The sequence below is a fragment of the Corythoichthys intestinalis genome, chromosome 15 (genome assembly GCF_030265065.1).
Source record: "Corythoichthys intestinalis isolate RoL2023-P3 chromosome 15, ASM3026506v1, whole genome shotgun sequence".
NCBI classification, from domain to species: Eukaryota; Metazoa; Chordata; class Actinopteri; order Syngnathiformes; family Syngnathidae; genus Corythoichthys; species Corythoichthys intestinalis.
Window position 1 is genome coordinate 49,648,848 of NC_080409.1, and position 14,051 is coordinate 49,662,898.

The following is a 14,051-nucleotide window of genomic DNA, read 5'->3' on the forward strand; positions in this document are numbered from 1 at the left end:
AAAACACTTGCGACTTATACTCGAGTGTAATTCGTAATTCAAACAAGATTTTACATTGATTTTATATTGCTCTAAAAATGCCCTATTAATTAGTCAACATTAAATACTAGTATGATGAAATATTAGTTAAACATGCATAGTTGACAATATCGTTTCAGAATATTTTCAACTCATGGCCTGCATTGTCAACAATAGATGTTCAATCCATTAAAAGTGGAAAGACTTCAAATGAAGGCACTGCCATGTTATGGAGCTGTTGATCGTCCATTCGAAAGACTTCAAATGATTGATCAATGGCACCATAACATGGCAGTAAATGCCCCTGTTGTGGCGGCATTGATCGTCCGAACTATTTTTGACTTGGATGGGCAGGCAGCAACAATTCTCTGCCCGCCTCAACGTCAAAATGGATAGGCTGTATCGATGAGTCATTGAAACCCACTGAATTAAATACATGTTCATCACTTTAGTACATTCACAACATGTAATTTCTCTTAATAAGAATTATGACACACAATGGCAAAATTCGGTCGTATTCATTGGCACATGCTAATGACCTTACGTTTTGTGAAAGTGTCCAAGATTCTGGGAACAAAGCCACTCCTGGAAGGCAAAGTCTCGGAGAAGTCGAATATGAGCTTCAGCGATTTCCCTCCAGCTCTGTTGTTCCTTCACCACCTCTTCCAGGCGACTCAGTACACTAAGACTCAGCTCCTCCAGTGTCTGCACATCTAAAGAGAGAACGATATTCAAATCCTCTCGGAAGAAACAAGGAAATCAATTTCATACGTGAATTGTAATCCCTCCTCAAGGGGCACTAGTAAAAAGCCGTTTGTTCGTTGGAAATGTTACTTAATAAGTATTGCCTTTTTAAGCCCCAAATGTTAATGTAATCAGTTTCTACAGAATTAATAAACACATACTATGCGGATCTGTTTATAGTTGACAAGTAGGGGCATTTTTCCTGTAATTTTACAGATTTTAGGAAGTCCTTTACGGGGCTGCTAAATTTAACTTCTATTTTGTCCAACACTTCTGTTCAGGACACTTGCTGATGGACAAGGGGCTTTCCTAACAGATTTTCGATGAAAGGCAGCAACCATTCACATGGTGGCCGAATGGCAACTAATCCCACACTATTTGGATGTAAATCAGACCAATACAGTATAATATTTGAAATGTATGTAGGCATGTGCCGGTTACCAGTTTCAAGGTTTAGCGTGGGATGAAAACGTCACGGTTTCAAACCATTAAATTTTCCGTCATACCGCAGTTATTAACTATTTTTAATAGGGGTGTAACGGTACACAAAAATTTCGGTTCGGTACGTGCCACGGTTATGAGGTCACGGTTCGGTTCATTTTCGGTACAGTAAGAAAACAAAATGCAAAATATAAATGTGCTAGTTGTTTATTACACATCTTTGTGCTTTCAACAATAGGAACATTAGCCTATACAGAGCTAGACTTCTGCTCAAAAAGTAGCGGGTATTTAAAGATAATTCAACAACAATTTGCCTTTCAGACCCCGCGTATTGGTCAGCTTTCTTTCTGAAAGTCAGAAGAAAAAAGAAGTCCTGTGCTAAAGAGTAAAAGCAATCTCAATGACAGAGATTTTAACATGTATTTTACAAATGAAATGCCTCAATGAATCATTTCTTTCTCTTATGAACGGTTTTCAAAAGCTTTATTGGTGGATTTTCTCAAGTTAAAGCGCCACACAAAAATTAATAAATTTAATTGTGTAAGCAGGATCTGTGTATTATTCTTATTAATTACAGGTGTTTTAGCTCATTTCAATTTATTTTATTTAAATGGGCTATTATTTATTTTATTATGTTTGTTTATATTTTACAAATGTGATGTAGTATTCATTTATACTGTATATTTTATGTTAACTTTAGTTCCTATGTGAATATTAGCTCCTACTTGCTTTGTTGTGGTAGGAGGGTTTTGTATTGAAAACGGGGCCGTGTTGGTTATCATTATAGCAGAGAAGACAGCAGTAAATCAACAAAGACAAGTCAACTGTGCCCCGATCTACACTCAAGAGACTCAAAAAGTGGGTTACGATTGCATATTACTTTGAAAATCGACTGGATCCACCGTATTTTTACACGAGTGACTTCCAGTCTGCCCGATCCGAGCAACCAGTAGTAGTATTGACGCAAGAGGGTCGCGTCCAACGTCAAATAATAAACTCTGCCGTTCTTTTCGCGTGTGTCGTGTTGAGCCGGTTCTGGGACGCATCCAACACGCGGCCGCACTGCGACTGGTGTGCACTGGCTGATTGACTTTAACGCCCGCGTTTCACTGCGTTCTCGCGGCGGCCACGTTGTCGCGCCGTTGACGTTTCTGGGTTATACTGTCCTATCGTGTTGGTCCTCGTTATAGTAGAGAAGACGGAGGAAATTTTACTGTCCCAAAAATCTGTGGCTAGAGCGGTAGCACTCACCCCTTCTCCTCCAGTTGTTGCCCTGTCCTGAAACTACACCTGAGCTTTTACCCCCTGCTCAAAAAAGACAAAGTCGCTAGTATGGGAGTACTTCGCCTACAGAAAAGAAACAGACGGCCGTGGCTTGGAGGGCCAACGTACAAGACATGCTTGCGGAGGGGGGTTGCCAGAGAAGGCAGCACCTCTAACATGATTTCACATTTACCGTTTCTTTTTGGTAGCCGTAGTACTCCCATACTATCGACTTTTTTTTTGAGGGGGGAAAAAGCTCAAGTGAAGTTTCAGCACCTTCAGCCATTGTGTCAACACAGCACAGACAGAGTAGCGTCACCGACAGGCACAGCAACAACCGGAGGGGGAGGGGGAAGCGCTGCCGCTCCAATTCTCGCTGCATTTTTGGGACATGAAAAAATAGCTAATATCGTTCTACGGCATGATGTAAAATTTTAGTGGATTTGAAACCATGACGTTTTCAAACCACGGTTCAGTTCAGTTTATTGTCCCCCTAAGAAGGAGAAACTTATCTTACAGTAGTTAAGCATACAGATAACACAACAACAGATAACTCATCAACATAAAATAACAGACTACAATTTAAAAATGCTATAGACAGCTTCGCATCTAGGTGCAAGAATTGTGCAAATTTAGCAACCTAATCGCACTTGGTAAGAAGTTCTTTGTCCTGTTGGACTTCAAACAAGGGACTCAATCTCCTGCCTGAAGGGTGGACCTCAAACGAACAATGAAGGGGATGATTTGCACAATCCAGTATGTCATTTGCCTTCCTCATAACCTGCCTCTCATAAATATCTGTTAAGGAGACCTGTGGACAGCCTATTACGTTTCTTACCAGCCACCTTAACAATACGGCTGATGTTATTTTTCTCCTTCAGGCTGATACCTCCATACCAGGCAATAAAAGCAAAAGTAAGAACAGATTCAATATAAGATTTATTGAACAAAGATAAGATAACCTTATCAACATTAAAATACTTAAGCTTCCTTAGGAAGTACAATCGTTGTTGACCCGTTTTGCAGATGGTGTTTGTATTTGGATCAAATTCGAGTAGACTGTACCACAGTAATCAAGTATTTATACTGATCTACCACCTCTGTACTGTTACCTTTTACACAAGTGGGTTGAGGAGGAGCAGGTTGTTTATTCCTAAAATCTATAAACATATTATCCTTAGTTTTAGAGGTGTTGAGTTGAAGAAAAGATCTGTCACACCAACTAACAAACTCGTCGATCACAAGCCCATGCTGGGATTCATGTTTCTGTAATAAACTGACAATGACTGTATCATCAGCATATTTCAGGATGTGTCTATACAGTGGGGCAAATAAGTATTTAGTCAACCACTAATTGTGCAAGTTCTCCCACTTGAAAATATTAGAGAGGCCTGTAATTGTCAACATGGGTAAAACGTCAACTATGAGGGACAGAATGTGGGGAAAAAAACAGAAAATCACATTGTTTGATTTGTAAAGAATTTAGGGAAGCCTCTTCTGAAGACGGTACACAAGAAAGCCCGCCTGTCTCATCACACCATAGGTCATGGTTCCAGTAATCCATGTGCTCTGTTGACATGTCTTCGCCAACTGTTTGCGGGCTTTCTTGTGTACCGTCTTCAGAAGAGGCTTCCTCCTGGAGTGACAGCCATGCACACCAATTTGATGTAGAGTACGGCGTATGGTCTGAGCACTAACAGGCCGACCCCCCACCTCTTCAATCTCTGCAGTAATGCTGACAGCACTCCTGTAACGAGTCACATGATATTTTGGAGGGAAAATGACAAGCAGTACTCAATTTGGACATTTTGGGATGTTCATTTTGTCATAGGGGTGTACTCACTTTTGTTGCTAGGGGTTTAGAAATGAATGGCTATATTTTGAGTTATTTTGAGGGGAAAATAAATTAACTCTATAATATAAGCTGCACACAGACTACTTTTTATTGTGTCAAAGTTTCATTTTGTCAGTGTTGTCCCGTGAATAGATATACTTAAATATCTGCAGAAATACAAGGGGTGTACTCACTTTTGTGATACACTGTAAATGAAGTTAGTGACATAATCTGCTGGATGACACTTAATGACATCTGTCGTAAGCATTCAGTAATGCTCATGATAGTGTCATGTCAGAATTATGACGGACTTAGGACAATTTTATGAAGACGCTGTCAAATAAAGTGTTACCTATTAATCCAAATAAATCAACACATAAGCCGCACTGGAAATGAAGAAAAAAAGTAGCGGCTTAAAGTCCGAAAATTACGGTAATCAAATGGTGCACAGTAGATGTCCTTGGATCCACAATGTCAAGGACAGCAAAGTGGCTGATGGCTAGAAATCCGAGCAGTTTTTGAACGCGACACGATCAATACCTAGCTCATCTGCACACAACCTAGAACTTTTAACCTAATCCTTCCTTCCTACTGCAACTCTGCCCGACAAGGTTTAAAAAAATAAAATAATAAAAATAAAATAAAATAAAATAAAATAAAATGCCATATTGGATAATTTCTCGTGGTACACCGGTTGAAAAACACAGCCAGCACAATAACTTTCCAATTCCGATCCTCTGACAAATGGCCGTATTTCTGATCACATGATCAGATCGGGGACATCCCTAGTTCAAAACATTTGAACTGGGAGGGTCGGGAGCGATGATTTGCTTCCAGCCTCTCTCCGTTCACATGGATTTGGCCTCTATAGCTGTCAAGTGAGTTAAGGGAGGGGAAAAAAAGACTACTTGGTAAATTACAATCCCGAGAACAATTCCTCATATGTCAAGCACTGTCTGTTACAATTCAACACATCACTAAAGACAATTGTCACTCACTAACCTTTAAATAAATGCCTGTACTGAGAGAGACTGTGTCCTCGAAGCCATTCCTCAATCTGACCGTCTTTGCCTTTCTTCCAGCGCACTTCCCAGAAGAAGATCCACAGTGCGGAGCAGATGAGAAAGGTCAGGAAGAAGCGGCGGTCCATCAGACCATAGTGCCACTCACGATCCAATTTCCTGATAAAAACACAATCATTCACCCGCAAAGCACGTCGTCTAATCAAACAGCCCAGAAGTAAACACTTCCATTTTAGATACAAGCTTAAAAACATTTCCGAGAAGCTCGCCTTGTGATTGGTTGAATTACCCGCACATTAATATTAATGAAGCACCTTCTGACGGGAGAATAACATTAGCGCCACAATAAAATATGCATGAAGCATCGGTGCCCTTGTTTGCCACAGGTTTAATGATCACGAGAAGTCAGTCAGATGATTAATCTCCACATATTTCACGAAAACAAGCACAGGTGCTCGTGAGGTCACAAGCTTTCATGACGACAGATACGTGCCATTTTTTGACAAATATTAGACAAAAACTATCACACGGTGAAGGGAATCGATTAATTTAGACTCTCGACTTTTGCAACTTGCCGGAATAGACCAAAATGGCAAACGGATAGATAGTTAAGACACACTAAATAGTGGAAACCGGGTAGCTATGATGCTAACAACGGTGTTGTATTGACAAATGTCAGCACAAAGCGTGCGTTCAGCGTCCATTTAAATGGTCAATAATGCATTAATACACTTACGAAGAAGCGCTTTGAGTGTAAAAAAATAAACAATCACCGTTTCATGCCTTGGTATATCATAAATTCCAAAAACGTCATTTTTACCTCGGTTAATTCTCGCATCACCGCGGCGGTGCAGTCTCTGCTCTTAACAACCGGAACATACGCAGAGCGTGTCGATTGTGGATGACGTCACAACGCGTCGCCACGCACGAGGACACAGTGTTCCCAGAACAGCCTGAAAGGAGTAAAAATAATTAGTTTACAAGCATGGTATGTATAGTATGTATGCGTGGATAGTACACGCATATTGTCGCATGTATTTACTTTGTTATTTTTTGTATGGAAATGTTGTTTATTAAGCGTCGGAGGAGCTTTGGCCGATAAACCTTCGAGCTAACGCTTGTTAGCCGACCCTAAAGGCAACACTTACGTGTGTGAGCTCAAACAGACAAATAACAAGAGTACTATTGTAATAAAAATATATTACGAGCGGTGGTCATGGTATGAAAAAAAAATGCTCTCTGGAAAAAAAGTACCTTATTTTAAAGGTTGACATGTTTCTGGAAAAAAAAAACATGAGGCTAAAGATATATTTTCAAAATAATAATATATAGATATAAATACACTATCGTTCAAAAGTTTGGAGTCACCCACACAATATTGTGTTTTCCTTCAAAAGTCACACTTTTATTTTTCAAATGAGTTGCAAAATGAATAGAAAATATAGTCAAGATATTGACGAGGTTAGAAATTAGGATTTTTGTTTGAAATAAAAATAAAAGATAAAGCTTTTCCTTTGCCACATTGCCCTGAAAACCAGCATCCCGGAGTCGTCTCTTCACTGTCGACATTGACTCTAGCGTTTTACGGGTACTATTTAATGAAGCTGCTAGATGAAGACCTGCGAGGCATCTATTTCTCAAACTAGAGACTCTTATGTATTTGTCTTCTTGCTCGGTTGTGCAGCGGGGCCTCCCGCTTCTCTTTCTACTCTGGTTAGATCTTGTTTGTGCTGCTCTCTGAAGGGAGTGGTACGCAACGTTATAGGAAATCTTCAATTTCTTGGCAATTTCTCGTATGGAATAGCCTTCATCTCTAAGAACAGATTGTCGAGTTTCATGTGAAAGTTGTCTTTTTCTAGCCATTTTGAGCGTTTAATCAAACCCACAAAGGTGATGCTCCAGATACCCTACTAGCTCAAAAGAAGATCAGTTTTATAGCTTCTCAAACCACCTAAACTGTTTTCAGCTGTGCCATGATAATTGAACAATGTTTTCTAATCATCTATTATCCTTCTAAGGCAACTAACAATACTGGAATACTGGAGTGATGTTTGCTTTAAATGGGCCTCTTTACAAAACTACGTAGATATTAATGCTGCAACAATTAATTGATTAACTCGAGTGTTCGATTAGAAAAAAAGATTCAAATTAAATTTTGCAGCTTCAAGTATTCTGTTAATCAAAGTGGCATTGTAATGGTTTATTTTGAAAGTGTTTGTATTTAGTTTGATCGATTGATCGATAGTCTGCCTCATTTCACATGGCTGAATCCAGCTGCTCCATGTTAAGATCAACAAAAGCTAAGTTTTTGTTTTAGCTAATGTTTTTTTAATGCTTTTATAATTTATAGGTATATTTCGCCATTTTTTTGTGGGAATATGTGTCTGAACCATTTGTTAAGAGTATTGTTTAAAAAAAAAAAAAAAAAAAAACTTTTATTTTTATAGCATTTAAACTAGCGGGCTTTCGCTATGTAAGTTAGCCAATTGTTCTTTTATTGTACATAGATCCTTATTTTTTTACCTTTTGAGGCTCAGCTCAGGTATTTTAATTTTTCATGTTCCTTATCCGATTATTCGAGCTAACTAGTTCATCGATTAATCGACTACTAAAATAATCGATAGCTGCAGCCCTAGTAGATATTGCATTAAAACCGGACGTTTCCAACTAGAATAGTCATTTACCACATTAATAATGTAGAGAGTGTTTTTTTGATTAGTTTGATCCTATTTCCATTGAAAAAAACTGCTTTTCTTTCAAAAAGGAGGAAATTTCCAAGTGACCGCAAACTTTTGAATAGTAGTGTTTGTGTTGAAAATAGTAGTATTACTTTTTTGCCGTCAATAAAGCTACTTTGTACTTTTTAAGTGCAACTAGTTTGAAGACTATTAAGGCTACTATTTGATTTTCATACACTATCAGATATAGTGCTGCAACGATTAACTCGAGCATTTTGATTAGAAAAAAAATGTAAATTAAAGTGAGGAAAAGCGGCATGGAAAATGAATGAATGAATGAATTTTGCTCCTTCCAGTATTTGTTTAATGAAAGTGGGTGATGTAACGGTTTGTTTTGAAAGTGTTGCATTTAGTTTAATTGATTTGGGTGGATAAATGGCCCTCTAGTGGCAACAGTGAATATGACATAACTCACCCCAACTTCAGCGAAGTTTTTTATTTGAGCTAATGGTTTCATAATTTAGTTTGTAGGTATTGTATATTTATAGGTATTTGTATTTTATCTGTTTTTTGTGGGAATATATGTTTGAACCATTTGTTAAGAGCATTGAAAAAACAAAAAACATTTTATTATGACATTTAAGCTAGTGGACTTTTGCTTTGTAAGTTAGCCAATTGTTCTTTTGTTGTACTTAGTCCCTCATTAATTTTTTATACCGTTTTAGGCTCAGCTCAGGTATTTTAATTTTTTATGTTCCATATCCGATTATTTGATTATTCGAACTAACTAGTTCATCAATGTTTAACCTGCTGTGAGATGGAGCTCCTTGACTGGACACTTAGCTCATTGGACAAAATACTTTCTACAATGAGACCTACACCAAACCAACGGCCATGTCCGGCCAACACCTTCACGTCTGGATATGTGGAGGATGCCTGGGGAAAATGGAGGCCCATATGCTTAACGTCTCTCCAGATTGGGGACGTTGAGGACCTCTGATGGCGCTCGCCTTCCTGCTGCTTCTTGGTGCCCTCTGGGTACACCGATTCTCGATGAGAATGAAGCGTCAACTCAACGAGGCAATGGAGATTGCTCGTAACAACGGCGACAAATTGTCCCATGTGATGAAGGAACAAGCAGCGTTAAGTGATGCCACCGCTCAAATGGTCACAAAAATCATCACGGAGATCCGGGATCACGAAAGGCTCGCTCGCGGGAACCGGGCAAGGGAGGATGATGACTAATCTTCCGGAGCGGATACAGCAGACGTGGGCCTCCATGATACCCCCGGCCATCCCTCCCTACACCAACTTGGAAATCAACCTATCCAATGAACCTACTCAAATTGACAATACGGCGAAATGCCATGGCAATCAATGACTTTTGGAAAGATATATGAGTAAAAAAATGGACTATGCAACACTAACATGCTAGACTGTGCGTCCCGGGCTGTTGGGGGACGGGTATCGATAAGCATTTGCTTTTTTTCCCGTCTTCCTTTGTCTGTCATCGTCTTTTTCGGGCAAATTATTCCATATTCTGTGTCAATGTTTCTCCTTCTTGGCCAAACAATCCCACACTCTGTAACTGTCAAGGATGCTAAGATGATGACAATGACAATAAATTCATTCATTCATTCATTCAATTAATCGACGACCAAAATAATCAACAGCTGCAGCCCTCATCAGATAGAAGCTGCATCGGTTTCAGCAAAAGTCACAATATTTCAGGAAGTTTTGTCTTATGTATTGCAAAATCTTTTAATCCTTTGTGTAATGTTTTCTTATGCCAGTACACTTAAGTTTATGTTCAAGTGTTTTTTGTTTGTTTCCTTCTTCTTGCAGCCTAAAGCAAAAACAAAAAAGTTTGCTGCAATGAAGCGGATGATTAGTATGAAAGATCAACGAATGTAAGTTGTATTTTGTTATGTTTTCAGTGTTACTTATTGTTTTTAGCTTGAATTTATAAGACACCATTTTTTTGCCTTACAGAAAAGAGAAAGATCGCTCCAAAGCCCAAGAAAAAAAGAAAAAGGACCCTTCAGCGTTAAAGGAGACAGAAGTGTAGGTGGCTAGTTGAATTTGGACTCTGTAACTGCTTGGTGGGTGTTTCATTTGATTGTCTGTGTGTATAGGCCCAAGTATGCATCGTGCCTGTTCTTCCAGTACAACACTCAGCTCGGTCCACCATACCACGTTCTGGTCGACACCAATTTCATCAACTTTTCCATTAAGGCCAAATTGGACATCGTTCAGTCTATGATGGACTGCCTGTATGCAAAATGTAAGCTTGATGGTTGAATTTCAAATATTTCTGTCATGGAGATTCATTGATGACAATTCTTTGTGTTCCAATCCAGGTATCCCATATATAACAGACTGTGTGATGGCTGAAATTGAAAAACTTGGAATGAAATACAGAGTTGCACTCAGGTATAAGCAACTTCCTCACTCAAAAAATTTTAAAATTGCAAAGTGTGTGCTGCACAGTGCTGTGTGTTATTTTTCATTGGTTAAGACTGAATAGCTTTAAATCTTACAATTGTCTTTCCAGCTGTTTCCTAGCATATTGGGGAACACAAATGCACTCTGTTAGTCTATTTGTGATGATATTTTAGGGATTTCTGAGCTTTAATGACTTTGACCGGACAGGTACAGTGGTACTTCAAAATATGAAAGGTTCGGTGCACGAAAAATTCAACCGCTTGCAGCAGTGCAGTAGTGTAACTACATCTGACTAAATGTAAGCAAATAAAATGTACACACCACAATGTGCGACACAATCAAACAAAAGAAGAATATAACTTACAAGCGATGCTTTATCAAGGCAAAAACAGCGAGATGAAATTTCAAGTCTTTTATCACTGCTATAAGCTGTAGTCATGTGATAACGTCTGTTCATAGAATGACCCAGAACCTAACAAGCTAATTACACCCAAGCGCCATTAGGCGCCGACAAAGCATTGCAAATAAAGACAGGACATCAGAGGACATGACAGAAAATTCAATGTGGTGTTTTAGTAGAGCTTGGAACAAATTAGTAAAAAAAAAAAAAAATCATCATCCAGGAAGGGATTACCATAATTTTCGGACTATAAGCCGCTACTTTTCCCCTTCATTTTGAATCCTGTGGCTTATAGTCCAGTGCAGCTTATTTGTTGATTAATTTGGGTTAAGAGAAAACACTTTATATGACAGCGGTGTCATAAGACAGCTGTAAGACTGTCATAATTATGACATGACATTATAATGGGCATTAATAAAAGTTTATGACAGATGTCATTAAGTGTCAGCCGGCAAATTAGGTCACTAACTCCATTTATGTGCAGCTCGGATCTTTTACATCCATTCAAAAGGGAGATCATTTGCCAGATGACACAAAATGACATCTGTCATAAATATTCATTAATGCCCATGTCATTATTATGATGGTGTTATGACAGTCTTATGGCGCCACTGTCAAATAAAGCGTTACCAAATACCATAATTAGCAGTTAATGAAACAACTAGAACAGTGACTGAAGAAATAATTAGTACAGAACATAATTTTGATTATTTACATCTATAGTGCTGCAGTGCATGCTAGGAGGTATGTTGGACGACAACAGTGTTGACAGCAGGTGCCAGCAGAGGTTGACTGTCTCCCCCGAAAGAACAGTGATGGCCAAATGAAGCTTCTTGAAGCAATGAAGCTTTGCAGCCAATTGGTTCAAAGCTTCATGGTGGTTCATTTGAGTTAATAGGGAATAGTTTATTTTACAGCGGCGTCATAAGACGACCATAAGACCGCCATAATTATGACATTATCATGGCATTAATGAAAGCTTATGACAGATGTCATTAAGTGTCATCCGGCAAATTATGTCACTAACTCCATTTATGTCCAGCTCGGATCTTTTACATCCATTCAAAAGGGACATAATTTGCCGGATGACACAAAATGTCATCTGTCATGAACATTCATTAATGCTGATGGCAGTGTCATGTCATAAATATGATGGTCTTATGACAGTCTAATGGCGCCACTGTCAAATAAAGTGTTACCAAATACTATAACTGGCAATTAGAGCTGAAACGAGTACTCGAGCAACTTGAGTTTAAAAACTGATCCGAGTAATTTTATTCACCTCGAGTAATCGTTTATTTTGACAGCTCTAAGCATCACGTTTTGCTCGGACTACTTTTAATGCGGGACAACGCGCTGTCACGTGCGGAGAGGAGGAAGGGGAAAAAAAACACTTACTGCAGCCGACAGCCGCCACAAACGACGCCGACGTTGCTAAATACCAGCCCGAACGATGCCACGTTGGTAACAGGTAGCGTCTGATGCGTCTCATAGAGATCACATGTATGTTGAACTAGATGCAAAATGACAGATTCGGCCACATCTGGGCAGCGTTAGTAAACAGCCGCCATCTTAAAGCAGTAGAGCGCTAAGCGCTAATAAAGAGCACTAAGCGCTAATAAATAAGATTAACGTTACTGTCGCTACTAGCTCACGTAATGTTAGCCCTGCGGAGGGCTAGGTCGTTGGCTGTTTTCAACAATATACATCGAAAATAAAGACATTGATTGACTGAAAATGGTTCAAGATTAGATGAAATGTCTTGTTTTCTCATGTATAATTATAATTGCTCTTCACCTAAAAATATATTTGTTTTATCCGATTACTCGATTAATCGATAGAATTTTCAGTCGATTACTCGATTACTAAAATATTCGATAGCTGCAGCCCTACTGGCAATTAATGAAACAACTAGAACAGTAACTGAAGAAATTATTAGCACAGAACATTCATTTTGATTATTTACACCTGTAGTGCTGCAATGCATGCGAGGAGGCATGTTGGACGACAACATTGTTCACGGCAGGTGGCAGCAGAGGTTGACTGTCTCCCACAAGAGAACAGTGATGGTCAAATGAAGCTTCTTGAAGCAATTAAGCATTGCAAACGATTTGTTCGAAGCTTCAAAGTGGTTGATTTGTTCTTATGACAATCTTATGATGCCACTGTCAAATAAAGTGTTACCGGTTAATATCTTTTGGTGTAAAAATCCCATCATACAGTGGGGACAGCTGCGGTTTATAGTTCAGTAATTTCATATGTTGAGGTACTGCTGTACTTAAATACCCGATTAAATTCCATTTTTCTCTTTCTGGTTGCAGAATAGCAAAGGATCCAAGGTTTGAGCGTTTGCCTTGCACTCACGCAGGAACATATGCCGATGACTGTCTAGTCCAAAGGGTAACACAGGTATAACATCAATGTATTTGGCGTTTATAATGAATACAAACTGTCATATTAGAAATGTGTTAACAATTTCATAATAATTCTCCAGCACAAGTGTTACATCCTGGCTACTGTGGATAGAGATTTAAAGCGAAGGGTGAGGAAGATCCCCGGTGTGCCCATTATGTACATCTCTAAACACAGGTAACGTAAGTCTACGCTCGATCCTTGGATTGCATACAAAAATATTACAACTTTTTTTATTTATTTATTTATTTTTTTATGCACAGGTACAACATTGAAAGGATGCCAGATGACTATGGTGCACCAAGGTTTTAATATTTGTACAAATCTGATGTGACTGTAAATACAAGTTTTTTTGTATACATATTTGGTATGGACTGCAAATAAATGGTGCATTATTGTTTCAACATACAAGTTGGACAACAGTTGATCATGGATTTTCAATAAATCATTTTGTAGTTATTTTGAGAAGTCTAACTTTTTCATAAGAGTGTGGATGTGTGCTAGATAAGTTTTCAAACGTCAGAGGAAATGTTAAAAAAAAATATGTATCATGATAAACATTTGTTTGATCATTGAATCAAATGTAGTGCTGCAACAATTCGGTAAGAAGAAAGCTTTGAATCAAACTTTGCTGCTTCAAGTATTTGAGAGTGGCGTTTTGGAAGTGTTTAGTTTTATTCATTTGGATGGATACACTACCCTCTCGTGGCAACAGTGGATATGACAACTCATTAAACATGGCTGAATCCAGCTGCTCCCTGTCAAGACCAACATAAGCTTCTTTTTTTTTTGTG

General features: G+C 38.7%; 2 protein-coding genes across 3 annotated transcripts in view; one reads left to right on the forward strand and one right to left on the reverse strand.

Moving 5' to 3' along the window:
• arel1 (apoptosis resistant E3 ubiquitin protein ligase 1) overlaps window positions 1-6,278 on the reverse strand; it is a 43,661-nt gene extending 37,383 nt beyond the window's left edge. The window contains exons 1-3 of one of the 2 annotated variants that reach the window (XM_057859364.1): window positions 6,143-6,278; window positions 5,303-5,481; window positions 563-731 (exon numbers count right to left, since the gene is read on the reverse strand). In XM_057859364.1, the coding sequence (XP_057715347.1) occupies window positions 563-731; window positions 5,303-5,450 (317 nt within the window). In that variant the 5' untranslated portion in view covers window positions 5,451-5,481; window positions 6,143-6,278. Of the gene's footprint in view, window positions 1-562; window positions 732-5,302; window positions 5,482-6,095; window positions 6,117-6,142 lie in introns of those variants that run through there. The other variant, XM_057859363.1, reaches the window with a different exon arrangement.
• Window positions 6,175-13,716, forward strand: fcf1 (FCF1 rRNA-processing protein). Its single transcript, XM_057859367.1, has 8 exons — window positions 6,175-6,310; window positions 9,846-9,910; window positions 9,993-10,064; window positions 10,136-10,284; window positions 10,361-10,433; window positions 13,167-13,254; window positions 13,340-13,434; window positions 13,521-13,716. The coding sequence occupies exons 1-8, from the start codon at window positions 6,308-6,310 to the stop codon at window positions 13,567-13,569; spliced, it is 594 nt and encodes a 197-aa protein (XP_057715350.1). The 5' UTR covers window positions 6,175-6,307; the 3' UTR covers window positions 13,570-13,716.
• Window positions 13,717-14,051: the final 335 nt, after the last annotated feature.

Coding starts and splice junctions, on each gene's coding strand:
- fcf1 (XM_057859367.1), top strand. Junction 10,285..10,360: donor GGACTGCCTGTATGCAAAAT/GTAAGCTTGATG, acceptor GTTCCAATCCAG/GTATCCCATATATAACAGAC. Junction 10,434..13,166: donor AAATACAGAGTTGCACTCAG/GTATAAGCAACT, acceptor TTCTGGTTGCAG/AATAGCAAAGGATCCAAGGT.